Source organism: Triturus cristatus, chromosome 9 (genome assembly GCF_964204655.1).
Source record: "Triturus cristatus chromosome 9, aTriCri1.1, whole genome shotgun sequence".
NCBI classification, from domain to species: domain Eukaryota; kingdom Metazoa; phylum Chordata; class Amphibia; order Caudata; family Salamandridae; genus Triturus; species Triturus cristatus.
Genome location: NC_140592.1, coordinates 314898933 through 314925243, shown reverse-complemented (window position 1 = coordinate 314925243; position 26311 = coordinate 314898933). Strand labels below are relative to the sequence as shown.

General features: G+C 47.1%; 1 protein-coding gene across 2 annotated transcripts in view; it reads left to right on the top strand.

Moving 5' to 3' along the window:
- The window catches only part of ACTN4 (actinin alpha 4), a 298634-nt gene extending 294662 nt beyond the window's left edge, over positions 1-3972 (top strand). For both annotated transcript variants that reach the window (XM_085625020.1, XM_085625021.1), the window contains exons 20-21: positions 1313-1471; positions 1584-3972. In XM_085625020.1, the coding sequence (XP_085481146.1) occupies positions 1313-1471; positions 1584-1742 (318 nt within the window). In that variant the 3' untranslated portion in view covers positions 1743-3972. The remainder of the gene's footprint in view (positions 1-1312; positions 1472-1583) is intronic.
- The last annotated feature ends 22339 nt before the right edge of the window (positions 3973-26311 follow it).

The following is a 26311-nucleotide window of genomic DNA, read 5'->3' as shown; positions in this document are numbered from 1 at the left end:
TGCAATTTGCTTATGTAGTTATTTCTTTTATTGTAATTCTAGCTTGTTTTGTTTTTAGAATGCATCTGTCTCTCGCTCTCTGATGACAGGAGTTGTATATGGTATATATGGCATATCTATTATGAGCACGAAATTTGGCTTGTCCTTGTCTCGTGCCTTAATTGTAATGGAATCCTGGCTCTACAGGATTCCATACGAGTGTTCAGCAGCAGGGTTCTGTGGTGGGCAGTTGGTCACTGGCCAGCATGGAAGCAGCAGCTCTTGACCATTGTTCGTGAAAGAAACCACTTACCTCCATTGGCTTGGTGTCCGGTGTAAATCATTCACATCACTCCATGTGAATCTGTTCGGTGTACGTTGCAAAAGGAAATGTTACTGGTATCACTAATTTAACAGCTTTGAGCACTATATGCACGCATGAGATCCTCCCACCTCCCCAGTGAAGAGGAGTACGAGCTTGCTCTTTTCTAATATACCCCAATATTCATTTAGAGTAGGTCATGGAATCATAACTTGACGGCCTGAAGGTGCGATCACTACAGCGTTGGGGGGGGGGGGGGGGGGCAGTGGTGGGTTTCAGGTTGATACTGAGGTGTGTTAACTCCACAAGTAGAAGAGTCACAAAAATTGACGTGTAAACAACTAATTTTTCCAATTCCTAGATTATATTTGAAGGAGGAGAGGGAGGGAGGGTGGTTGGTTATGGAGCCAAAAAACCACATTATGTGAATTTAAAATGAACTCCTGCTGAAAAACTATTATCACAGATAAATAACCTTTTCCTTCTTTGTCACGGTCACACAGTGGTGTAATGAAACTTGAGGGCCTGCAACCTCTCCTCCTCCTTCCCCCTGTGGGATCTCCACTCTCCGGACCCAATCAGCAGCTATCAGGGCAGGGGCCCATGCACAGTGCCAGAGGCAGCCCCATCGAGCTCAGGGGCTATTGTTACATCACTGTGGGCACTGGTGCGTGTGTCCTTATCGCCCTATTGTTGTTTTCACAAATCCTGTTGTGGATTTCAAAGTTTTTGCACCTTCTCTACTGCTTAAACAATATGTCTCTGCCGTGTTTCAAAAGGAAAGTATCTCTGCAGGTGCCCACTCCCCCCAAAAATTGTAAATTGTCCTGATCTCAACTGCTAATTATCCGTTTTGTGAGTTTTTTTGCACTATTTGTATCAGTCTCTTACTGTCCTTTTGTGAGCATTCTGTTTCTGCGTCACTTTTAGGGTGACTCAAACATGGAATAAACCATTGTCTTGTGCATTTGGTACTGCTCAGATGCCTGACTATCTCCATATTCATGACAGGGTGATGTTGAGTTTAACCGTATAATGGCCATTGTGGATCCAAACTCTACAGGAAGTGTGACGTTTCAGGCATTCATCAACTTCATGTCCCGGGAGACCACAGACACCGACTCAGCCGACCAAGTCATTGCCTCATTTAAGGTTCTTGCTGGAGACAAGGTGAGATTATAAATACACTTATTCTGATACCCAGTCTTGCTTATTCACTTACTGATTTTATTGATATATTTTTTTGTTTGTCAAAAATTGGTATATCTTTTTTTCCCCCCAGAATTATATCACGGCCGCTGAACTTCGCCGAGAACTGCCGCCTGACCAGGCTGAATATTGCATTGCACGGATGGCCCCCTATCAGGGACCGGACACTGTGGCTGGGGCCCTCGACTACATGTCTTTCTCCACTGCACTCTATGGTGAGAGTGACCTGTGAGAAGAGGTCGGGTCACAGCAGTAAAGAGGGATAGCACAAATCTCCCATCCCTACTTACATAAAAAAAGGAAATCGAAACGCCACCATGTTCGTCTGAGCGGCAAAGGAATTGCGGTCCTTAGTGTATGCTGGGAATAGGAACACATTCCACCAACTGCTACAGGAAGCCCAACTCATTCCACCAATCTCTGCAGGAAGCCAGATTTGTGTTATGCTTTCAAACTTAAAGCGCCGCGTGCCACCCAAAGGCCAGTTTTTTTCTACTCCTTGCTGCTGCAAGAGGCCCAAAATTATTGCTGCACTTATTCTAACGCATTCCATTGCAGGAGACCAATCCATTCATCTTCAATGACTGCATATTCCCCACAGTCCTGCAGGACTACGACTACATTGACTTGCAGGACTACCAATGCATTAGCTTGACCAACCTTTTCAAGTACATTCCACGGATGCCCTCTAATTTCTGCAGGAATCCCAGCCACTGACCGCAACAACCTGCAGCCCTGGGGTTAATATGTTAATTTGCACCACAGTTGATTTGGAGGGTTATTAGTCTACATTATTGTAGTTACTAATAGTAATGGGTTGGTGTGTGCGGATTTTCTTGTTGCACGGAGGTAGTTAGTGCTGGCCTCCTTGTGCATTATGGTGCTTTTTTGGGCGCTGTCCACTATCGCCAGGGTGCTTTTGGGTGTTTTTGTCTCAGTTAAATTGGAATTGATGGTTGGATGCAAGAGGGATTATTTCCTGAAATCAGTAGTATAAAGGGGTAGTTACTGATGTCACAAGGGGAAAAAAGGATTGCTTCTGTTGCTAAGATTCCCTGTATTTTGGCATATCATTTTAGCAATCCCCGCAGGCTTTAACATTGAGGCTGTATCTATGCAATGGCTGTTCGGGTTGATCCAATAGACATTTATCTTTTTATTCAATTTTTTTGGGTAGGAGGGCTTGAAGGTTTATTTTATTTGTTTTGTAATCATACTTGGAAACTGCGCCCCCTTCTCAATACTTCAGAACTTAAAGCCGCTTGTCCCAGATTCATTCTGGCTCCCTTTTTAAAAAAAAAATATTCCTGTGAAGAGCAGATATCTTAAGTTGAGACAGTGTTGTGGTCACAATGTTCATCATGGAGGCAGTCATTCCGGAATAGAAATGGGGTGATTTAATGAGATTTGTTCTAAACTAGTCTTTAAATTATGTCATTTCCTTGTCAACATGCTTTTACGAGGTGACAAACCACCCACAACACTATAACCTGTTACAGGTGATCAGGCAATCACACCAAATCCCTATTTCACAACTTGTTACATTGAAACGACTGACCTCTAAGCTTGTATACCACCAGTATGGGGACAGTCTTCAGCATTTGGTCAACTACTCTGATACAACACGGCAAAATAAAGACACAAGGTCTATGCTTTTATGTGCAGGAGAACGAGGTCTTGGCACACAGTGGATCCTTGTGCTCTCTTAACACCACGTTCTATGAAATGCTGGTCTTAAGTGATGCCTGCGCTTAGAACTATTTTACCTGCTAGTTAGTGCTGCTGTGCCTAGAGTGTATTGTTGCCTTGGGGTTTGAGTTGCCAGGCATATGACTCTTGGCATTACCGGCTATAGACACTGGGTGGGTCATCAGAACAGTTAACTATAAGCATTATGAATGCTTCGACTTCATGTGTTGCAGGCGTTAGTGGTTAAATGGCCTCTTTAGCTGGTACATTGTGCAGCACTACATGGCACTCGTGCTTTGACACAATGGGAAATTTGCATGTGTGTTTTTGAGGGAGGCACTTTGACTTTTGCTTATTTTTCATAATTGTGTTGATCTCAGATACATGGATTCTTGTTTGTGGCACCGCTATTTTCCAGGAAGATGTTTTTCTGAGGACCAAAAAAGGGTTACCATTTACTTATTAACTTAGGGATTTATTATATAATTATATATTCACTTAGCAAACATATATTTGCAGTTTTCCTGTCTTGTAATTAAAATATTGCTGATTATTGTAACAGGAAAAGTCTTAATAACATTCCAAGCCTTGGCCTATATATATATATTTTTTGGAAATGAAAGTGTTACGTGAATGTTTGATTACGATTTGGCAAAGTGCTTTATTGTAGACAGGCACCAGGAGAGCACAGTCTCGTTGCATTGACTTTCTACTATTTGAGGTTCTTGAAGAATCTTGTCTTGGCAAATCAATAAAATGTGTAATATTTTTAAGGCGGTTTTGTCCTTTATTATCGAAACTTAAATGTGGAATCAGTGTATTTATGCTCCACGTGACATCTACTCTAATCTACAAAAGTAGGTTGGAAAAAGTTTACTTTATTACCTTCTACATCACACTCTTCCAGCTAACCACTGAAGACATTGAACACTGTGCTTGGTTTGTAAACATATACTAAGTTTTTCTTAGTATATTGCTGCTGGCACTGCCGAATACCAAGGATGCCTACTCTTGATACCATCTCATGCCTCTTTCTTCCAAAAACCTGCACTTTCTCTATCTCGATGTTGCTTTCTTTTTTTCTTATTCTTTTCTTATCGTTCCACCATATTGTTTTCTTCCTTTTCTGACATTCATTTTCTAGCTTTGGGTCTAAGTGTGATTATGAAAGCTATTTTCTGTTCCCAAAGACAAGTGATTTCCCAACACCTACAATCACCTGAACAATCTTGAGTGAGTAAAGTTGAAAGATCTTGAGTGGGAGGATATGATTTAAATAATGAACTTCTTTTAAAGTATAAGTAATGAACATATATATGCTAGGAAATGGTAGGGAGCAGTTGAGATCATTACAGTAGGTTGGGTAAAGGGGGTCAATGTAGAGGAAAAAGTATGTTCTAGGCATATGAGCTGTAGATTGTATACTTGTGCATAGATCGCCATCTGGTGTTTGCCTCGGATGTTTGCACTTTGTTTTTCTCTTGCAAGAAGTTCTTTGTAGTCACGAATCTGAGACTTCTAGCCGCAGATTCCTTAACTTAGAATATCACCAGGCTTCAGACTGGTCCGGAACATTTGGCGCAGCAGCACCTCTGTGTGCCGGGGGTCGGTGCCGTATGGCTCCGCCCTGATGTCCATGGACGTGACGTCAGCAGAGCCATATATGCCCCGCCGCGCCGACATCAGTTTATTTCTTTTCCGCGTCATGACGCGGACCCTGGAAACCAGCAGTTCCTAGCCTTGTTTTGCGCCTTCTCTGCACTGTTGGTGTCGTACCGGAACAGTGTGCAATGCCCTCCGGGTTCAAAGCCTGTGAGGCCTGTGCGCGTCAGATGTCTGGCACTGAACCTTATTTGCATGTGGTGCCTGGGTGTGCACCACAATTCCAAACAATGCGGCGACTGTCAACAGATGAAGCCGAAGTCCCTTCAGGAACGCCATATGAAGTTGTTGGCCGCACAGCTGTCCGGCCCAGCTTCTTCTCGTCGCCACTCTCCCTCTCCAGAGGCAGCTCGTTCCCAAGGCTGCTCCCGCGACCGGCGCCCTAAAAAAGGTAAGCAGAGCCACCTCTCGTAGGCGTGCCACTGGCGCCCATTCCTCTCGTAAGGGGTCAGCTACAGGCGCCCGGAGGTCACCTCCTTCATACCCTCCTTTTCCAGGAGTTCGAGCGACGCGCGCCCAAATGAAGGCCTACTCCTGGGCTCTTCAGGCCTACTTTGAGTCCCCCCCCCCTCTCCCTGGCGCGCCTTCGGGCCCCATAGAGACGGAGGGTACTGAGGCCGGGCCCTCGTCGGCAGATCCTTCCCAGACCAGGGTTGTGTGCACCGACTCCGGAGCCGAGGCGACGACGTTGGCCTGTGGCCCAGACCGTCCTGGTCGCTCTAGCACACTCCGCCAGTCAGCGCATAGCCCTGGGCAGCTTCCTGCGTGGACGGCAGGAGCGGCGACACCGGGCTCACACCGCCAGTCAACACATAACCCTGGGCGGCTTCCTGCGCGAACAGTGGGAGCGGCGTCTGCAACGCCGGGCTCGACGCCAGGCTCATACCGCCAGTCAACGCATAGCCCTGTGCGGCTTCCTGCGCTGTCGGCGGAAGTGGCGTCGGGGACGCCGGGCACCACGTCGGACCCAATGACTGGCTCGATGTCCAAACCCACACCCAGCTCTAAGCCTGATCCCACGTCTGGGGCAGCTCATCATCCGACGTCGGTCGAGGTAGCGTCCCAAGTGGAGGCCGTCTATGTCAAGTCGACTCCGACATGGCGCCCGCCGACACCGCTGTCTACGCATCCATCGTCGCCGATGTCCATCCGTCCATCGTCACCGGTGTCCATGCCTGGGGTTGACCTCCCTCTGGATTCTTCGTTTCTGCCCCCTCAGCGGGGTCGGGCGACTCCAATATCTGCTACGGCCTTTTCGGAGGCTGCTGCTTTCCCTGGTCAGGGGCCACTGGTGCAGGTCCCTAGTGTGGTATGGCCTTCGGGTCATTCTCCAGCCCCGCTTTTTATGGCAACTGGGAGAATAAGCCTCCAACCGTCTCTTCAGACGGCCTCTTGTCCCCTCCTAGGGTGACTACTGAGCTAGGGGCCGCCTATGCGCGCACTATCAACCGGGCAGCTGCTATCCTCCACTTTCAGCCTCCTGTGGTACCCCTCATCCCTTAATGGATCTGCTCCATCTCGAGCCCATTTCCTTGGAGCCCTTGCTACCCCTTGGGGGTGCTTTATTAGAAGCCCTGCGTGGCGCATGGGCGCGACCCTCTTCCGGAGCATCGGTTGATCGGGCCATTGCTGGTAGGCATCATCCCGCCCCGGGAGATCCACTTTGCCTGTCCCTCCACCCTACTGCACAGGGCCTGGTAATTCAGGTGGCTTTTCGGTTGCAGGACTCCTCCACTTTGCCCTTTTTTCCTCCCGGGTGGGAGGAAAAAAGGGCAAAGTCTGCATGCATGTGGAAGACAGCTTTTTGCTTCGTCTGGCGCGGCCATCCGCGCTTTAAACACTACATGCGTTTTGCACGTGCATCCTCTGCACTCTGGGACTCCGTGGCTAACCTTCTTCCCTCCTTTCTGGAGGAATTGCGCCCTGACTTACTCAGTCTTGTCCTTCACGGCAAGGAAATGCCTCATTTTATAATACGCTCCTCCCTGGATACCACAGATTCTGTGGGCCGTGCTCTTGCGCAGTCTGTGGCTTTGCGCCGTCATGCCTGGATGCGTGACAGTCGCTTCCCTGATAATATTCGGGAGAGCCTCCAAGCAATGCCGTTTAATGGAATAGACCTTTTCAGGTCCCACACTGACTGGACGATCTGCAGGCTTCTGTCAGGGCTACCGTAATTCTGCCGTGCCACTGACTGATTTTACTTTTCTTCTTCGTTGCGGTCTTTCTTTATGGACCAGTTTTTATCAGATGCAGGTTGGTGCCTCTGTATTGTTTGTATAGCTGTATGGCTGGGTTGTTTTTGTTTTCAAGTCCTCTGACTGTCTGTTTTGCCAAGAGGACCCCCTTTCTTACCAGGGGTTGACCCTTGCCCTATGTGGGGTATTGGCTGGTGGCAGGTGTCTGCCTTTGCCTTTGTGCGCTCCTGTGGAGTTTTCATTATGGGTATCCCTCAGGGGCTTATATACCTCCTTTTACTGCGTCCTGCAGGGTCGCATCGCTGTTGTCTGTAGTGCTTGGACTCCGGGTCTAGGTCTATGCTGTGTGGTATCTACCTCGCATGGCCTGGCATCTTGCTTTTGTCCTATGGTCCGTCTTTTTGGTGCCAGCCCCTTCTCGTTGTTCTCCCAAGTAGGGAGTTGCCGTGGACCTTTCTATTGTTGGTTGTTATGGCCTTTTGGCTTATTCCCCAACAGTTTTATCCACATCCCTGCTGCTTTCGCGCAGGGATTTCTATGTCCCACTAGCATTCTTAAATGTGGCGGACTCGTGGAGACCGATTTTCCTTGAACCCCGCTTTTCCTGGCGTCTAGGACCCGTGAGTTGGTCCTAAGTACTCCCTTGTTAGGCTAGTCTTTTCTTCTAAATTGTTCCGCGAGGGGACTGTTCTCTCTCTTACGGACTGACGGCAGACGTTGCTTATAGCCCGGACTAGTTTCACTTTCTGTATAACTGCGGGTACTCTTGAGCGTACCCTAGTGTCTGGGTTTGGCCAGGTTTCAGCATCTACTTGAGGCTGTTTCTGCGCCATGTTCTTCCTCATGGCTTGTGCGGCCCGTTGCCTTTTTGCTATTGGGCGCATCTCAGCTGTTCCTGCTGTCTTGCTTTCTGGTGTACCTCCTGGCCACGTATGAGCATCTTTCGGGCTGTGTAGGGGCATCCTTTCAATGCTCTCCACATTTCTGACTGGCAGGGGTCTCCGCAGTACTCTTCCTCTGTGGTACATGTGAGGGCGCTACGCGTTCTCTCCACCTTACCACTTAACCAGTCCTTTGGGTTGGCTTGTCGACTGCCGCATCCTGCGGTTCTTTAGCGCCATTAGGTTCAGTTATACTTCCTGCGAGGTGCTGAAATATCTTTTCACACCAGTTTCTTTACTAGGTGTGTTTTTCTTCCATGTCGGCCCGTGCTGGGCGGGGGTCAGTATCCTGCTGCCTTCGTATCTTTACGGGAGCAGGTTTAACAGTGTTTTATGCTGTTCGAGTTATTTAGCTGGGTCTAGCTCTGGCTTCTTGTCGACACCTTGGATACTGTGGATCCTTCATGCCTCTTGGTCTTCTTTCGAAGTTCGGTATTTTTTCAATCTGGCCACGCATTCTGGCTTGCTGTTTTCCTTCTCTCATCCCCTCTACATGTGGGGGTTTTCGTGTTATTCTGGATGGGCTGTGGTGCCCTAGCCTCCCCTTGATTCCCTGCCTGGTGGTTGGCTGCGCTGTCACTTCTGTCCCCACTGTGTTTCGCCCTTTGGTTGACAACACTCTTTTGGTCATGTTATTGACGTCTAGGTTCTCTCTGGACCTTAGTGGCGTTCAGTCGCAGTCCTGCCTCCTCTAAGGGTATGGCTTTGGTATCTATTCTATGTTAAGGAGTCTGAGGCTAGATGTCTCTATCAGATGAACAAGTTACTTACCTTCAGTAACGATGTATCTGGTAGAGACATAGTCTAGCCGCAGATTCCTTAACTCCTCCCCGTCCTGTGACAACCTTTTCAGGTTGGGCTTCCTGCCTTCACCTCCGTATAGGTGGCTTTATTCCTCTGTGGGGTGTCGTCTTCTCTTCACTCCGTCTCACGAAGCTACATTCTGTTCCGTGGCTCTGCTCTGCCCATTCTTGTGATTGGACGGTACACTCCTGTGCCATGTGTCCTTTACAACCCCTACCCTGGGTTGTCCGATTTGAGTCTGATTCTTCCCTTCTATCTTCTTCAACCGCTTGTGGTCTCTTGCCTCCCCTGCACTCTAGCGGTTGCAGTCTCTGACAATGCTGCATTCGGAAGGTCCATTATTCGGATCGGACGTCTCCTTTTGGGTGACGCTTTATGGTACTTTGTCTTTACTCCTGGGTTCTGGACTGGTTGTCATTCACTATCATTTATTGTGGTTGCAGCCTTTCTGCCGGCTGCTGTGATGGTTCACCACGGAGCTATGGCTCAATGGTGAGTCTTGTGCTTCTGGTGGCACAGGCTCACACAGGCCAAGGGTTCAATCCTGCCTATGCTTTGCATCTTCTGCCTCCGGGGGAGGTTTTGGACTTAACGATTGAGGGGTCCCTCCCAGTGGTGCTCTTTTCTTTTACCTCCCTCAGTTTACAATATACGGTGTCAGGCACGGTCTTTCTATGGTGATGTTTTTTTCACCATACCTTGTTTTTTTCTTTTTCTGCACACTGTTCCCATATTTTCACAGTTTTTGGTGGTGGCTTCGCGTCCTGATGCAGAAAAGTCTTCTGACGAAAACTGCTGTCGGCTTGCCGGGGCATATATGGCTCTGCTGACGTCACGTCCATGGACGACGTCCGGGCGGAGCCGTACGGCACCTTCCCGGCACCTTCCCCCGGCACGCAGAGGTGCTGCTGCACAACATTTTCCGGACCAGTCTGACGCCTGGGGATATTCTAAGTTAAGGAATGTGCGGCTAGACTATGTCTCTACCAGATACATCGTTACCGAAGGTAAGTAACTTGTTCGATAGGTGACTCCTCCTTCGTAACATAGTGCGCATGGGCATCGACTCAGATTGGTTTTTTCTACCATCGGGTTCAAGTGTAAACTGCTGCGGGTCGGTGTCGTACTCTATACCCCTTCGACGAGCAACCCCTCACCGCTCGACTGTATTGTTTCGATCACGTTACCCTTCAACGCGCATCCAAAGTATTCATCACCACTTCGATTCCATTCATTCACGCGGGCCGTTGGGCCCATCCACGCCATCAGGCCCTTCAGTCAATGGAAAGAACTCCATTTAAAAAATGCCCCCTGTGTGGTGCGAAATTTCCACACACTGATCTCCATGAGGTCTGTAACCTCTGCCTCTCTCCAGAACACAAGGATAAAGACTACGAGGCATGTGCTTCCTTCCGATCGAAAAAGACCATACTTGATCGTCGGGCTCGACGTCACATAATGTCTCGACCAACGGCTTAGGCACCGGACGACCTCTTCGATGCAAGCCCCGAGGCTCCACAGCAACAGCAAACAGAAGATGAGGTCATCGAGTCTCCAAAGAAGACCACTCAGATGCCAAGGATCAAGCGATTACTCCAGGGCAACTGACCGTGGGTACTGACCTCGATGCCCCTGCCCCAACAAAAATTCAAGAAAAGGCTCCGGTAACAACTTCACCTTTGGGCTCAGGTTCACACCGGGACAAAGCTTCCGATGCCCTGCCCTCTGGCCCGGCTCCGAAGCCTTAAGTAAAGCCTTCCAGCATCTCGGAACCGAGCCAGACGCTTACCGGTACCGACAAATAATCTCCGGCACCGAAACACAGGTCCAAAATAGACAGTGTCATGCCCTGATACATCGCACCGAAAACTGCTTCGACGCCGAACCTTTTGACACCGAAACACGCAGAGAACAAACCCTCGAACCCGAAGAAATCCCATAAAACGTCGGAAGAAAATTTCGGAGTCGAAAACTCCACCGAAGTATAAAGAGACCAAGACCCCTCCGAAAGCTACAGAGACTAAGTCAAAGCCTCATTCGGGAAACAAAATCTTCGGTGCCGAAGAAAGACAAAAGCTCCGAAGAACTGTTTCACCCAGATCCAGCGGGTCCGAAACAAAAGACTCTACATATTGACCTCGTTACAGGTCAGGTGACAGCATTGACACCTAGAAAGAGTAAATTGGACACATCAGAAGCACCTAAGCCTCAAAGAGAAAAGACATGGCAACTTCACCTTTTAGACCCTCCTCACCCCCTCCAGCACTTCAAACGGTGCCACTTTCTCCAACACACTCTCCACTACCTCCTTCACCTCCACAACAGGATGATGAGGATGCTTATGGGGATGGGGGAGACCCACAAGGGGATAACGACGATGACAGCCAGAGTATTCCACCACCTGACCCATGGGTGTATTATGATGAGGTCCCAGATATACCTGAGCCAGACTCGTACCCATCGAAGCCATCCGTGCCAGACGACAACATAGACTTTGCGTAACTCCTAGATCGAGCAGCCAAATACTTTGGGGTAGAATTACACTCACCCCCTTCGGACAAAGATTTTCTGCTAGAGACTTTCACACACACAAAGGGCAACAAGTACTTTACCTATGCTCAGGGTATGATTAAACATGCCCCTAATGTATTTAAAGACCCTGTTTGGGCTATAGTCCTCAATCCCAGGGTAGATAAGAAATATAAAGCAGCCCCAAATGATCCAGCTTATACCAAAGGGCAGCTGCCTCGTGATTCTCTAGTAGTTACAAATGCCCGTAAACGGGCAAACTCCCTGACAACAGGTGATGCCCCTTCGCCAGATAAAGAATCTAAATTACTGGACACATCTGGTAAACTGGTTGCGTCACAAGCAGCAAATTACTGGCGCATTGGTACGAAAGGGCGCATTACGATGAACTGGAGACATTAATGCAACATCTTCCAGAGCAATATAAGGCAAAAGCTAACAACCTCATACAGGAGGGAAAGCTCATTACCAACACCTCCATTAAATGTGCTCTTGATGAAGCGGACACAGCATCTCATGCCATTAACACAAGTATTTTGCATGGCTACACATCTGGTTTTAAACAGGAGGTGCAGTCTCAAATTCTTAATCCGCCTTTTGATCAAGAACACCTATTCGGCCCTACTGTAGACACATCTTTAGAAAAGATGAAGAAAGACACTTAGACAACTAAATCTATGGGGGCCCTACAGTAACCAACAACCAGAGGCTCCTTTTGTCGCTCCTTTTATAGAGGCGCCTCCAAAACTGTTGGTGCAGACAACTCTTTGTCATACAAAAGCCCCACTCAACCTTCCTCTAGCAAAGAATATTTTAGAGTGGGGTACAGAGGCAATAACTCCAAAGGAAGAGGCCACGGTAACAACACCCGCTCCTCTCCTACCACAAAACAGTGACTACTTCCCACCACTTCCCCCCCCCCCCCCCCGAACATTCCACTCCAGTCGAGGGAAGACTATCACAGTTTCTACCTGTCTGGAATTTCATCACAGACAGGTGGGTGAGACAAATTATTCAATATGGTTACTGCCTGGAACTCACCTCTACTCTCCACACATACCCAGACAGCGTCCCATGTCCACGGAACATCTCACGCTTCTCAAACAAGAGGTTCTCTCTCTATTCCAAAAACACGCAATAAATCCTGTTCCCATCCACCATCAAGGCACAGGGGTTTACTCCCTTTACTTTCTCATCCCAAAAAAGGATGGTACTCTCAGCCCAATATTAGACCTCAGACCGTTGAACCTGTACATACAATCCGACCACTTCCACATGCTCACTCTCCAACAGGTCCTCCCATTGCTACAACAAGGCGATTTCCTTGCCACTCTAGATCTCAAGGACGCCTACTTTCACATTCCTATTCACCCTGCTCACAGGAAAGATCTACGGTTTGTAGTAGACGGCCAGCACTACCAGTTCAAAGTGCTCCCATTCAGAGTGACTACAGCACAAAGTCTTCACAAAATGTCTCGCAGTAGTAGCAGCTCACTTGCGAAGACAACACATTCATGTGTTTCCTTACCTTGACGACTGGCTCATCAAAGCCAAGTCATGCAGCGATTGTGTGTACCACACGCACAAAACAGTCCAGCTGCTGCACAAATTAGGATTCACAATAAACCTAACATAGTCGCATCTTCAACCGTCCCACACCCAACAGTATCTAGGCGCCACAATAGATACTTCCAAAGCTCTTGCATACCCCAATACAGTCACGATGGCAACCATGCAAACTCTCATAACAAGGTTTCAACCTCAACACTCACTGCCAGCTCGAGTATTTATGCAACTAATAGGAATGATGTCCTCTTGCTTATTAATCGTACCTCATGCAAGACTCCAACTGCGTCCGCTACAGGAGTGTCTAGCACGTCAACCAGGCTCAATGTCCGCTTACAGATCTGGTGTTGGTAGACAGCCGCACACATCGCTCTCTGCAGTGATGAAACACACAAAACCTTTCCAAAGGGTGGCCGCTCCTAGACCCGGTTCACAGATAGTGCTCACAACAGACTCATCGCTCACCGGCTGGAGAGCTTGTCTCCTAAACCACACCATTCAGGGTATGTGGACCCATCAGCAAAAAATGCTCCACATCAATCACCTCGAATTACTGGCAATTTTTCTTGCACTAAAATCATTCCACGTACATCTCGTACCCAAAGCTGTCCTCGTCCGGACGGACAATATGACAGCAATGTACTATATACAAATACAGGGGCGGGGGGAGACACACTCTGCAACTCACACCTAGCGCAAAGCATATGGAGATGGGCCATTCCTCAAAACATATATACCTCCTAAGGTCTCTTTCAGCAGTGGGAGAACCTTGGTTAGATCTATTCGCCACCGAAGAGAACGCGTAATGTCAGCAGTTCTGCACATTGGAGTTTTCAAGGCGGCACTCGCTCGAAGACTCTTTTCGTCGCAAGTGGAGTTGCGGTCTATTCTACGCCTTTCCGCATATATCACTTCTGCCCAGAGTGCTGAAGAAGATCAGATGCGACCGGGCCCATGTCATTCTTGTGGCACCGGACTGGGCTTGAAGAGTTTGGCATCCCGAGCTACTCAGTATGAGCGTGGATCCCCCGATCTGACTGCCTCTTCGGGAGGATCTCCTGTCGCAGCAACAGGGGACGGTCCTCCACCCGAACCTGTACAGCCTCACCATCCTTGCGTGGAGATTGAGCGGCGACAGCTGATTCCATTTGACTTTCCTCCTGAAGTCTGTAATGTGATTCTGGCAGCCAGGCGTCCCTCCACTAAAACGGCATGTGCCTGTCTGTGGAAAATATTTGTGGCATGGTGCATACCAAAAGCTGTAGATCCTCTTTCCAGGGGCGTAACACAGGCCACTGCATCCCCTGCGGTACGGGGGGACCCGTGAGCTGCAGGGGGCCCCCTCAGCCCAGTACGAAAGCCTTCGAGCTCCAGATTAAATCCGGAGTGGGGGCCCCTCCATGTACCTTGCAGGGGGGCCCCATGAGCTTTCGTTACGCCACTGCCTCTTTCTGAGGTCCTATTGCCCCTTCTCCTTCTCACATACTTAATGTGCGCTCCCTTTGAGCCTCTTCAGAACAGTCATTTGCTGTTATTGACTTTGAAAACTGTCTTCATGGTGGCCATCACCTCCGCTAGGAGGGTGAGTGAGCTTCAGGCTCTTTCCTGTAAACCTCCTTTCCTGGTGATTCATCCAGACAAGGTGGTGCTTCGACCACGTCCCTCCTGTCTACCGAAAGTCTCTGCCTTTCATCTTGGGCAAACTGTCATTCTGCCCACTTTCTTTCTGCCTCCGCACCCATCAAGAGGAGAGGCTCCACCGTCTGGACCCAAAACGTGCGCTTTCGTTCTATCTCAACCGCACACAACAGTTCCGGGTGGATGACGAGCTCTATGTTGGCTACGTGGGCGCCAAGAAAGGCCAGGCTGTGCACAAGCGAACTATCTCCCGATGGGTTGTCTTGTGCATTAAAGCCTGTTACTCTCTTGCTAAACAGGAACCTCCGGTTGGGCTGCGTGCCCATTCTACCAGGGCGACAGCAGCTACTACAGCATTGGGACGCGGTGTCCCCCTGCAAGACATATGTCAGGCAGCCACTTGGGCCTCGTTGCATACTTTCACTAAGCACTATTGCCTTGACAGTCCGGTTCGGAGAGACGGCTTCTTTGACTGTTCGGTTCTCCGTAACTTTCTGGTGTAATTTCACTTTGCAGACCCACCACCGGGGTTGGTATTGTTTGGGTATGTATTCTAAGGTAAGGAATCAATCACTAACAGGTCTCTTTCAGATGCACAAGTTACTTACGTGTGTAACGATATATCTGTAAGAGACATTAGTTAGTGATAGATTCCTTACCCCCTGCCCATCCTCACCGTCCTGAGAACTGTTCTCTAGGGTTCAGGTCATCCCTTTCAGGGTCCTAGTTCTATTGCACCAGTAGTCGGTCTCTGGCATGGCTCTGCACTCCTGGCGCGGAAAAGTTGTGTACAGAACTGACAGCACACGTGGGCGCGTCTAAGTATCTCCGACGTCATCTCGGTGGCTATGACACCAGCGGCCTATGCAGAGCCGTACGATGACGCCTACCGACGCGCAGGGGTACTGCTGACTAAAACTTTCCGGATCCAGTCTGACGCCTGGGGGTATTCTAAGGTAAGGAATCCATCATTAACTAATGTCTCTTACAGATATATCGTTACATAAGTAAGTAACTTGTGCATAAATGTCAATTACATTTTCTCACATGGAAAGTAGCTTTTCCTATAGCAATCACATCTCTTAGAAGAGTTAGTGAACTCCAGGCATTAACCATACAAGAACCATTTTTGCAAATACATCACAAAGTGGTTCTTAGGACAAACCCCAAATTCCTACCAAAAGTAGTTTCTGCTTTCCACCTTAACCAGTCTGTTGAGCTGCCAGTTTTTTTCTCTCAACCAGACTCAGTAGCAGAACGGGCTCTTCATACACTTGACGCTAAAAGCTATCCTTTACTACATTGATAGAACAAAAACTTCTAGGAACACTAAACAGCTTTTTGTATCTTTCTCACCACCACATAAAGGCAATCCTATATCAAAAGCTGGAATTGTCAGGTGGATCGTTATGCATTCAGATATGCTATCAAAAAGCAAAGCGTCTGTTATCCATTCACCCTAGAGTGCATTCTACACCCAAACTGGGGGCTTCTATGGCATTCTTAGGGAACATTCCCCTAGATGACATCTGCATAGCAGCAACTTGGGCTACACCACACACTTTCACAAAACACTATTGTGTAGATGTGCAAACAAAACAGGCTAGTGTGGGCCAGGCTGTGTTAAGAACACTTTTTCAAACCATTGCAACAGATACAGTTACCCACTGCTAAGGGGGTAAGTGCTGTATAGTCTATGCACAAGTATACGATCTACAGCACATATGCCTCAAACGGAAAATGCTACATACCAGTATGCATCTGTTTTTAGCATGTAGAGCTGTAGATTCGTATACGCACACCCACCTCCCCGGATACCTCGATCTGTTTCCAGGGGTGGCTGGTGACATTTGAAAGTGGTGGGGTGTAAACTTTCTGTCTGAGTGCACTGTGGCGAGCGAGCACAGCGAGCAAGCACGAACATCTTAAGGGGCGTTCGGGGGGTCTTCTCCCCTGAGAAAATTTAGAAAAAAGAGTGTATAAATAGTGCATTTTAAAGCAAATTTGAAAAGCAAGAAGGTTAATAAAGCAATTGTGAAAGTGCAGTTATTACGTTAATAAAGTGATGTTATATAACAACATGTAGATACTTCCAAAAAGTTGATTTTATAAAAATAGGTCTAATTGGTGAAAATTATAGCACAATTAATCAAATACTTTAGCTTGAAGCCATAAAATATTCAGTCGGGTCAATGGGGGACAGCATGTAATATTGCATTAATTCAGGGTCTGCCACATTACCTAGCAGCTATACATTTCCAAAGCGGATAATCATCTGCTTATAAAAATGTTGTGCCAAATACAAAGTGGTGGAGCATTGATGCCACAGAAAATGCAGTGCCGGCCTGATAGTCAGCCTCAAAAGTTGGAAACATTGTGCCAGTATCTAATGCCCAACATTTTACATGTGCATTAATAATGTGGTTTGCTTCTAATAGTATGATGATACACCAGCATACCACAGAACAGCCCATATGACATCACAGACTGAACGTTCACTGATGCTTATTGTGAGAGAAGACAGCTCACTGTGCCAATCAGCCACTCAAGCTACCTGCTTTGCAGTTTGTGATGCAATGACAGGTGCAGGTAACCAAATATACAGGTTCCAGTTTCACACATTATTATCATTCAGTAACTACACATACTGCTATGAAGCCAGCACCCACACTGCTAAAATTAGAAAAACAAAGATTGCCATTGCAGATTCTACAATTGAACATGTGTAGTAAATAACACTGCCACACCTGAAACCTAATTGTGGAGTTATGCTAAGGACCACTGTTACACCATAGTATATTTTGAACTGCATGCAAAGGACCATTGTCATTCTAGAAAACATGTTATCCCACAACAAAACCACAATTACCATGCCGGAAGTCGCATCGCCCAGATGAACTAACAAGGAAAGGATACCAGATAGATACACAGCTTTTATTTCTGATTCAAACATCAACATTCCATAGAAGACGTCACACAATTCCTCGGCTCGGGCAGCTCCCAGAACATTCTCCGCCCGAGCATGCACACAGCAATGAATACAGGCAGCACCTCAGAAAAATCTTCACACCTAGGCAGAGGCTTAAATGATTAGGAAATAGAGGCCGCCAAAACTACGAGTCCCAGTCCGGCTGTACTCTGCTCCTTTTGCCGAGAACTTGCTTTGCATGAACATGTTTCCCAAGCAAGTATACTACACAACTCCTACTTACATTTAACAGTAGTCACTCAAATCTGAGCCCAAGAATTTTTGAGGAGTACGGTGAGCATGGCAGACGTGTGTGGTGGACCACATTTGTAAAAAAAAAAAAAAGTGAAGCTAACATTTGAATATTTGTCCATCATATTCCTCTTCCTTAATTCCAAGAGTCGTACAGTGGCAACAATTTTATTGCATCATATAATTCAGTCAGATTTATTCGTTCTTTAAATTAAATTGAAGCGAAAGTTTGAGTCTTGAAGTACTTGATAAACAACGGACAACCTTGTTACACTGATATTATGAAAATGTCACACATACGCAATCTGAAACCATGGCAGCTATGCCAGTTCAGCTAAAATGAGGAAAATTAGTCAGTGAGAATTCTGGTACCACTAAGACTAATTATCTCAGAATTATCTCCGTATATATTTTAAAATGGGGTATTTAGGCTCACCAGAATTGATCTAGCAGTCATCGCTTCGTTGTTTGGTCTACCAGCTAATGCTGTTACTTGGAAGGCTAAAATCAGAAAATGTGTACTGCCACCGGTCGGGGAAACTGTCTGGAAGCTGAGAGGGAAAGGCTAGGTTACACGCCGACTCAGTTTTCAAATCGTTTGAGTTGCAGAAAGCGTACACGGAAGAACAAGAACAGATGCCCGTACCAATAGAGAGATGGCTCCAATGGTTGGGCCTTTGCATCGACTTACAGAAATTAAACAAGAGCATGAGTGTTTGTCATTACATACACTAATTTAAATTAATACTCCTCGGTATATTTAAAAAGCGAGTGTTTCTTTATTAAGAATGCAGAGGTTTCTCTTATTGCAAAGCAATAGCGTGAGCTTTGGCAGTTCTCGTTAACCTAAAATGAAAGTTATGCTGCACCAAGCTGGTCGCCACAATTTCACCTATTACTTGATAAACGTATCCGGCTCATTCTTTCAATAATGACCGTGCTTCCACGCGCTTGTGGAAGCGCGGAAACTACTCTGTTCTAAAGAACAAACACATTTCCCAGTTTACATTTAATGTTTCAATGAGGTCTGCTTGGGTACATTTGCAATTATAACATTTGCAGAGTGAGAAACTGTTTTGTGCTAATCCGTTCACAAATGCATCAACAGAAGCAAGCGTTTTAAGCGTGTACCTCCGAAAACACCACACGTTTTACAGCTGGGCAGTGGCGGCTCGCATGCAGCGCAATACGGGGCGGGGGGGAAAGGTTGTCGCTGGGGGGTGGGGGCTGGGGAATTTCCAAATTAAATATAAAACTTGCCTCACAGCCGGTCCGCGCCTCCTCTGCTCCCCTTGGCGCCTTCACGAACGGCACTGGAGTGGACTTGCCCCTCTCAGCCAATTGGCTTAGGGCATGGTTACTACTCGCCCGCCTGCCCATTAGGAACCGAGGTTTGAGCCTTTGCTCAACCCTCGCTCTCTAATGGGCATGCGCAAGCCAGTGCAAACACAAGTGCGCATGACTGGGCATGGAGGAAAAATTTGCCGACCTTCCCCACTCATGCGCACTTGTGCTGCTGCCTGGCTGTTGCCCCTGGTCTGACAATCATGTCAGTCAACATGACTCGGACCGCCCACACCCTTCAGACTCTGAAGGGGGTGGGCGGTCCGACGTCATGCTGACTGACATGATTGTCATTTCTCCCTCGGCGTCTTTGAACTTAAGTAAACTGATTCAGTTTACTTAAGTTCAGGGACGCCGAGGGAGCTGCGGGCGGGGGGGGCTGCGCCCCAATGGACGCACTGTGCCGGTCTGTTTTAGTACTATCTTACTTGGATACATCACACACAGACCTCTTTCCTGTTTCTCACAAACTCCACTATCACCCTCTATGGTGAAAAACAATCTAAGGGTGGAGTCGATGCCCATACGCACCTATCTTGTGACTACAAAGAACTTCTTACAAGAGAAAAACGGAGTGCAAACATAAAGACCAACACCAGATGGCGATCTATGCACAAGTATACGACTCTACAGCTCTACATGCCAAGAACAGATGCATACTGGTAAGTAGCATTTTCATTTCTCTGCTTGTAATTTTGACGTATGAGCTGGCAGAAATGCGGTATGGTGCCCACTGGTGGAGTCAGAGGCCAATATGGTCCAGCGTCCCACCCCATTCCTTGGCTAACATTGCTCCCTGGTAGATTTGTGGGCATATTGAGGTGTTTACCCCCCACCTGCCCATCTGAGAAGGATCAGAGTCCACCAGGCAAAAATGATGAGCAGCATGAAAGTGTTGGTCTATTCTGCCGTTAATTATTCTGCCATCTAGTAGTTGGGTTCTCCACTCCCTTGTGCATAGTCTACCGCTTGTTGGTTGTCCTTTCCCTCTGACATCAGTCATACGCCCACAAAGTCCCTCTGCTTGATATTCATCTTCAGATTCTTATTTACACTGTTTACACTAGCAGCAAAGTCTACAGCTTCTGATTAGCAACCATCAAAATGTGGAGGAAAAAGAAAAACATGGAAGAAGCAGAGGAAAATCAGCATTGACTTTTCGCAGTGACAAGACAGAGCAGAAGACACTGATGACCTTCAAAAATCCAGTGTATTTTTCTTTTTTTACTCTGCTTCACCCACGCGGTTAGAGAATGCATAAATGGAGGTCGGTGATTGCGGAGGGTAACCAGAAGTTTACCCGAAACCCAGAACAAGTCATCGAAGGAAGAAAAACACACTCTTTAGGTTCTGCCCGAAGTGTCAACACACTCGAACAGAAAGACCAGCATGTGGTGCGCAGCTTGTGCCTCCCTGAGGACCACTTGCCGTAGTGCATGCAATGCAAAGAGTTTCTCCCCTGCACACGCAAGGCATGGGAGATGCTCATAGGAGCACTAAATGATGCAGTCGAACGAGGGGCTTATTGAAAGATCTGGGGCTTCCCAGGCATACAGAGATCAATGTGGCGGCCTAGACAGACCAAAAATTAAATGTTAAAGAACTACTACCTACTGACGAAAGACCAAGACGCATCAAAGGACAATGAAAGACACAAAGGTGCCACAAACACACAGTAACACAGAGCTATGGGGCTGAGCGAAACATTCAGACTCGAGGAGTGCAAGGCTAGCACCTACACCGAAAACCTCCTCAAGCAAAAACAAGCCCAAGCCCGAAGAACCCCACAAGTCCATGAATAGTCAATAGATGATGGGTTCAAATCACTCTGTGGTTACTAGATCATATATATGAATATTATGAATCTGTGCATTATTGGCTTTAGAAGGTGGTCGGTTCTCACTCTATCCAGTTCAGAGGAGTGTCATATTTAAATCTCCCCTCCATAGCATTAGCACGTCTGAATTTGTGACATTTTACCCAAATCGCATCAAAAAGATTCTGGTGCGTCAATATTAGCGGTTATATATTCACTTGCACCAGCAGCTGCATATCAAAACTCCCAGCTACTTTCATTGCCCATTCCCTGTCTATCTCACCCATTTTTGCAAGGTAAAATTTATGGTTTTCTGTATAGCTGTCACCACCCCTCTCTGGAGTAGATAAAATATGAGAAAAGATGTCTATGCAGACCCTAGACAGAGGAAACTGAAGAGCACACAAATGGCGATGTCTCTCCTGAAGGAGAGCTTTGTCAATTGTGTCGATCAAGATAAGCAAGCTCTTGCCATGCCTTGAGTAGATTAATGCCAAATATGTTCCTGCTAACTATTCTCAGTGTAACATTTTTACCTCACTTATTTCATGTATCAATATGGCCTAGACATATGAGAAACCGACATGTACACACACTCAGCATTGCCTACATGAAAATGTTTCCCAGTGTCATTTAGGTAAGAAATCAAATGTATTCTACATCTTCATGGAGCCTTTGGCCTCCAGCCACCCTTACATCAGCAAAAAATGGACCCGAGGGTCCATAGCACAAAGCACCTCTCTGGCCATGCGAAGGTGCCGAAAGCTTGCATACGCAACTATTACATTGCTCTTTGAGAAGCCGAAGTCAGGCCAAAGACCACACCAGCCACCCCCAGTGCCATCTATTACTGCTTCACTTCAAGGTTCTGTTCCAGCCCTTTGCACAACCAAGCCACTTTGGAGCCCAGGTGAACTCTACTAGCCATCATATATGGCCAGGTGGCTGGGATATTTCAGCTGCTTTTTATTTGTCCAAGGGAGATCTCTTCTCCGGCAGCCATGTTGACTTGTGGCTCTCCGGTGCCCTGCTGAGAAGGTTATCTTGAGGCCAAAAAAATGTCCGGCCTTGATGCCAGACACTCAGTGTTTAAAGGAAAAGACAGCAGCTTGAAGCCAAAATGGTGGCTCTCCTGATAAAAGAAAACTTTGATTCAATGATGTATTTGAGTCCCTGTAAATGCTGCTAAAGCAGAGGAGCAGTCCGAGCTAGAACCTTCCACTCACCCCTGAACCAGAAGAAGAGAAGGAACAGAATAACTTCAGAGGATGAGCAGTACAAGCACAGGCAGTGCCCGGGGCACACCAAGAACAAAACACAGGGGAAGATTTAGGTGCAGTCATATCCCTCGATCCTCACCACCAAATGACACCCCACACCCAGAGCAGCTACTTCAGAGATACATAGCCATGGTACTCACACCCAGAATACGTCTCTGACCACACTCATCCCTCAACCTAATCAACTCCGAAGGCTGATCCGTTAAAATCAGCAAGTGGCATATTCCTAGAAACTGCACTTACCCATCTCTTGAGCTCCACACCACCTAACCTCGGACTTACCTCAACCTCCCCTCTGCTGGCTCCTCCTGGTTGTCCGAACTCAAACACCACAGACATCAATGCTCCCCGCCTCATTGCCCCCTGCTCCGTGACCCGACAACACGCTCCCAGTCCTCACTAGGATCCAGACTGGAAAGATCACACCAAACCTTCATGAACTCAAAGCAGACTTACAAAATCTTATTCCCATAATCTTGGGGGCGACCACAACCAGTGGCCTAACCGGTATCGGAGAACAAATGGGCTTTCTCATGACCTATCTTCCAACCACCTCACCATTCTCTCACACCTCTCAACCAACATGACCACCTGTATCAACGTCCATGCACCTGAAATGGAGAACCCTACCCTAACCCAATGCCCCCACTCGGCTGATCAGACAAAAGGTCCCTCTATCTGACAGATATCCACTCCCTCCTCCTGTCATATAACTCCTCACACCCTGACAACTTAGAGAATCAGGGCATAATCCAATCCATTTTGGCGAACCCACACAGAGCACCAAGGCTCAACCACAGAGCAGTAAACAAGCACACCTTAAGTGTATTACCCTCACACAGACTACCCCAGTGGATTTCAAACCCCTTCTGAAATGTAGGCTACTCAATTGCAGATCAGCTACTAGACACGTGGTAGATATTGCTGACCTTATCCTCACATATGAACTTGACCTCCTAGTGCTGACTGAAACCTGGCTAAATGATTCCTCTGCACCTATCCTTGATAGACTAGCCGCTCCCATCCACGGCATCACTAGACTGGATAGACCTAGCAGACCAGGTGGAGGCATTTCCTGCGTACACTGTAACAGCCTATCAGTGAAACATTCACCGTTTTATCCACATGCGAATACCTATGCCTCTATATTGCATGCAACAGGCCATTATGCAAACTACACGTGATCTACCACCCGCCAGGGTATAACCTTTCTTTCATAGAACAAATTATGGAAATCACTTCAACTAACATGGGACAAGAACATACCCAAATCTTCCTCAGAGGCTTCAACATCCACAGCAATGATCTGAATGACTGCAGTTAACCGCTTTAAAAACTTTCTTGATGACCTCAACCCAACCCAAATCTGTGACAGCCATAAACACACAATAAGGGAGCGACATTAGAGCTCATCATTGCGAAGGCCAACTCCATTCAATTTGAAACTATCCTCCCCTGCGACTGGTCTGGCTACCACTGCATCACTTTCCTCATCACGTAATCGGTGAGAACAAACACATCTCAAATAACAAAATTCACACTCTGGAAAAGGAACATGTGAAACATCAAAGTTAATGAATTTACATCTCTCTGTAATAACATCCTGCCTCCTCCTGGTGACATGTCAGATGCTCATGATCTTACCAACTGCTACACTTGCTCCATGGAGAATATTCTAGACTCTATCACATCCTTACAGCTAAAAATATTCTACACTAAAGACTCCAAACCATGATTCAATGGTAGCCTCAATACAGACAGATGTAACATGAGATCATCACTGTCCCTTGAATACTTCATTCATTTGAGATCACTGAGGAACAGATACTACAAAAGCATTAGAAGTTTAAAAGCAAATTTCTTCGGTAACTAACTGGATCAAGCTAGAAACTGACCTAAAAAACTATTTGAACTCATTAAACTACAATCCAATGGCCTACCCAGCCCTTCCCTAAAGTATCCAGTCCTCAAGCAACCTGCAAGGAATTTGTAGTCTCCTTTCTTGAGAAGACCGAAAATATGAGAAAAAAATCAGACTGCTGTGGAGCATCATCCTCTCCTACTTCGCTCCAGCCTCTCCTCTTCCCAGACTATTCTTCCCTCATATCTGCCTGGGCACATCCCCAAAAACAATGCCTCATAAAATTCCTTCAAAACCTTTGATCAAAGCGTCATCCTCAAAATTCTTGCAACAATGAAACCCTCAAACCACTTCAATGACCCTCTACTACCCAACCTCTTCACTGAGATGAAATCGTCGAAACTCCCACTCTGGACTAAGATTGTTAATGCTTCCCTACTTCAAGGAATTATTCCTGACTGCCTTATGTCTGGGCAAGTTTCCTCATCCTCAAACCCAATCATAGCTGATCACACTGACCAAAACAACTTCCGCCCTATCTCCAAAATTCCTACCCTGGCGAAGCCCCTTTGAAAAATGTATACACATCCAACTCTGTAACCACATTGAACAAATCCGCCTCTTAGACCAATTCCAACCCGGCTTCCATCCAGGACATGGTACCAAATCAGTTCTTACACACATAGTGGCCGATGCACAAAAAATGTTAGATCTGAACGAATCTTGCCTTCTAATCCTCCTGGACCTATCTTTGGCATTCGACACGGTTAAGCAAGACAACCTTCTAGATCTATTGGAATATAGAATGGGGTTAATCGAGTCAGTCCTAAACTGGTTCACCTCGTTTCTCCAGAACAAAACAGATAAGATTCAAGGTTAATCATTCCCTATCTCAGTCCACTTCGGTCACTTAAGGGGTCCCACAGAGTTCCAGCCTCTCACCCACTCTCTTTAACTTGCTCATGAAACCTCTTATTGAAATTGAGTTCATCCAACACCCACTACCACATGTACGTCGATTACACCCAACTATACCCGAAAGTCTCCTCTTGCATCCTGTTTATATGCAAGACAGCCAGCTCCATATCATTCTTCAGGAGCTTTAAGCAATCCATCTGGCCCTAGAAGACTTTCTGTCATCCAGCAAAGGGAGGCTGGTGCAGGTCCTAGCACATTACATACCGCAGGGCAGAGTGAGGTCCTGGATCATGTGTCATGAAGTGCTACGCCTCTGAGTGTGGCTGGACAAGAAGAACATCTTCCTGGACGTCAACCACCTGGAAAAGGATCTGAAGGCCAGAGCTGACCAAATGGGCCAGCATTGTCTACTGGACCACAAGTGGCATTTACATACTGAGATAGCGCTGGGTATCATTGAGCAGTGAGGTACACCCTAGCTAAATCTGTTCACCACCACTGAGTACTCAGTGTCAACTCTTTTGTGTGCTGCAATTTCCTCCAGGGTATTTAGGATCCTTATTCTGGCTAGAAATAACTCCTTTGCGAAGTTCTACTGCTACCTCTCCTGCCTTGGGCTCTAGAAAGGTCAGATCAAGACAAACCAGATTCAAGTCATTCTTATCTCACTGGACTAGGGGAATGTGGTACCCATAGCTCCTGAGCATTAGTCCTCTGATCACGCTTTCACTTCAGGAGGACCTCCCATCCAGCAACATGGCAGTATCCTAGTCTCCACAACCTACACCTCCATGTATGGAGATTGACAGCTAAATTAGTGTGACTTGGCAACCCAAGTATTTCCCACCCCAACCCAGTGGGTTGGTGCCGTCTGGTCTGAACGTGGTTTTGGAATTTCTCATGTACATGCCCTTTGAGGCTATGCACACCTGCTGTTTATCTTGCCGCTTAAACTCACCTGCCTCATTGCTGTTAATTCCGCATGTTGTGTGAGTGAATTGCATGTGCTTTTGGACCAAACACCACCTTTTGGTCTACTGGCTAACGTGGAAAGGTGTTGAGACCTTTGGTACTGAGGACCCAGGTAGCCTTCCTACCAATTTGGTATGAACAAAGGTGGTGTATGGTGGTTGCGCTGAAAGCACCAAAGGCCTCAACACCCTTCCACAAAGGCCAGTGTCTTCTGCCCTGCCTCATCCCTTTAAAGAAGAAGAGAAACTCCACATCCTCAAGCCTGATCTTTAACACCAATCGTACAAAGAACTATTGTGTGAATGAATACCTCTTTGTGGGCTTTTCTGGTTTAACAAAAGGCAAAGAGGATGTAAAAGAGGA